The sequence below is a fragment of the Temnothorax curvispinosus genome, unplaced genomic scaffold (genome assembly GCF_003070985.1).
Source record: "Temnothorax curvispinosus isolate PA1 unplaced genomic scaffold, ASM307098v1 QBEX01011722.1, whole genome shotgun sequence".
Taxonomy (NCBI): domain Eukaryota; kingdom Metazoa; phylum Arthropoda; class Insecta; order Hymenoptera; family Formicidae; genus Temnothorax; species Temnothorax curvispinosus.
The window spans coordinates 1-2,673 of NW_020221502.1; the positions used below are offsets into that span (position 1 = coordinate 1).

A 2,673-nucleotide genomic window follows, 5' to 3' on the forward strand; every position below is an offset into this window, starting at 1 on the left:
ATCCGTAAGGCTCGAAATTCTGACAGTGCCGTCCCAGGAACTTGTTATCAGGCATCCGTGCGTCAGATGCATACTCGTTATACTTTTCGTATGCTTGGTGGAATAAGATTTCACCAGCTTGAAATCGTCCTTTGAATTTAGCACGTGCAACTTCGAGTAGGAGTATGGTATTTTGTCCCCGACGAAAACCAAATCCCGTCGCATATTTATACACGTGAGTTTACCTGGAAACTTAAGTAAGGTACACCTTCGACATCGTGTCTCGTTTTTCGATGTTAAAAATTAACGTTACTGTGATAGACTCCATGGTCCGTCCGGCTCTCTGATCCCAAACGGACATCGTGTCGTCGTTCACGCTGGCGGACAGGATGTATTCCGTGTTCATGGCCAGGCTATTTACGAATTTAGTGTGAGGTCGATAATGTCTGATCGGGTTATTTCTCGATCTTGAGTCGCACACGTATATAGTCCCGCAGGATGAGCCGGTCGCAAAGAGATTACTCTCCGGACACGATGATATATGGCATAACCCGCATAACCACGAATGTAAATTGTCGCTCTTCCGTCTGTGAAAATAAACCTGCACTTTTTGAATTTTATATTTTCATCTATTGTGCTACATATTGTTCTAAATTTGTGTCATTTTGTGGCAAAAGCCTCATCTCGATAGCTTAGCGCATTATTTAGAAAATAACAAAGAACGAAATATTTGTTAGCCCCGCGTACTTGTTAAATTTTGAGTATTTTTTAACTCCGCTGTTTTAGACTACAATCGGACTAATTTTTGCCCGAATATGATACTTTACACTGTATTAAAATTTTTTTTATAGCACCGCACTAGTTTTTTATTAGTTGGATGCACAATCGAAACAAAGACGGAATAATCAACGGTGTTGAAAAAATTCAGCAAAAAGGAGTGGAGGAAAAAAAAGCTCAATCAAGAAATAGTACGGGGCTAATAAAATTTTGTTTCTTAAAACTTTTTTGAATACGGTTTAAAATATTGTTTTCGTATTTGCGGCAAAAATTAGCACAATTTTGTAGTTCAAGACTTGAATACATGTGAATACGGTACGGTTAAAAGAAAACTCATAATTCAACAAGTACTGAGTTACCTTCACACAGATCACGCTCCTGGAATAAAAATGCGAGTGAATTAGTAATATGCAGTGAATTAGATTTAACGAATAAACTTTAGAATCGCGTTTTCGAATTATCTGTTTCAACAAGCGAGAGACACGGAATGCACTATATGCATGCGAATAATTTGGTGGGAAATGATTATTTCTCCCACAAACCGGAAACATCTTCCTTGCTCAGTCTTCTTATGGCGAAGCGGCCGAAAGGAACAGTTCTGCTATTACGTACAAATTGTAAATTCTCTGATGGATAAAACCGGTGTTAGTGAGCTCCCACGACTTGACCGTATTATCGTAACTGCAACTGTAGATCATGTTGTCTATTGCCGTCAGATCCCTGATATAATTCGAATGATGTCCCATAGCGATGCCGGCGGAATTCTCGATTTCGTGAGATAATTTCTCGCGTGAGGGAAGTTGCTTGTAAAGTAAGTCTTGATAATTTGTATAAACTAAATGAGAGATTCCATTCTGAAAACGGGAATCATTATCATTATACCGTTTTCCACAAGGAGAGAGGTCCACCTGACATAATATGCTACTTACTACGTGCATCAGTAACACAGCATCTACAGATCTAGGTAATTTCTCGATGAACAGACAATTTCTCTTCTTTGCAGACTCTTGCTGTTTCCATAGTGCTGTTTCTTGTTTGATTGCAACGTATGATAACATCCAGTTGTCGGGTCTCGCTGTAATTGACAAGTGACTTCTTACATAAAAAAATATGAAAACTTATTCATACCATAATACTGATTGTGAATACAAAAAAAATTCATATACATATAACTTGAATTAAGTACAAATAAACTACAAGCACATTCTGGATCGAATGTCTACACAGAGAGAAAAAATTTTTTAATAAAGTCTAAATACATTTACTTAAAATTATTTTTTTTATTGAAGTAAATATTCATGCTATTTAAATAAAAATATTTAAATATAAATAAAAATGTATAATTCTAAATAAATATGTGTATTATATTACGTAAATAAGCTGTTAAGAGAACCACATAATAAATATTTTTTTTAATAACAATATTTTTTTCTCAGGGTATTCAAGTTCTTACTTTATGCACATCCGATTGTTGCAATAAACAGAGCTGAACAAGCTTTCTCGATGCGACTTTTTATAAATAAAAAAAGATAGAGATAAAGAAATATATAACGTTCTGTAAAACACTTTTTTTAAGACAAAAAAAAGTAAAATGCTGTGAAATCTAACGCAATGTAAGCAACTAATGTGCAAATGCTTGCGGAAGCTCGAACAGCGCTGGTGTAAAATGGCATACAGAGTGTTTTATTTATTCACAAATATAATTAGTCGTGCAAGGCGTAAGGTGCTATTAATTTGAACTAACCGAGACATAAGAGCCAGCTAGCATCCGGCCATATGTGGTTAATTCGCGCTTTCCACAGTGAGTTTGCATCTTTTAAAATCAGGTAGAACCGTGTGCACACTAAGCTCAAACCGTGTAGCGTCGACACATCTAGAAAGGAACAAATATGCAGGAATATCTGAAATACAGCAGAA

General features: G+C 36.0%; 1 protein-coding gene across 1 annotated transcript; it reads right to left on the minus strand.

The window, feature by feature from the left end:
• Nucleotides 1-18: 18 nt before the first annotated feature.
• On the minus strand, nt 19-2,653 carry LOC112461762 (pre-mRNA-splicing factor PRP46-like). Its single transcript, XM_025027140.1, has 5 exons — nt 2,501-2,653; nt 1,686-1,831; nt 1,369-1,610; nt 293-566; nt 19-224 (listed from the first exon to the last, which is right to left on the minus strand). Exons 2-5 carry the CDS (start codon nt 1,812-1,814, stop codon nt 207-209), a joined length of 663 nt encoding a protein of 220 aa, XP_024882908.1. The 5' UTR covers nt 1,815-1,831; nt 2,501-2,653; the 3' UTR covers nt 19-206.
• Nucleotides 2,654-2,673: the final 20 nt, after the last annotated feature.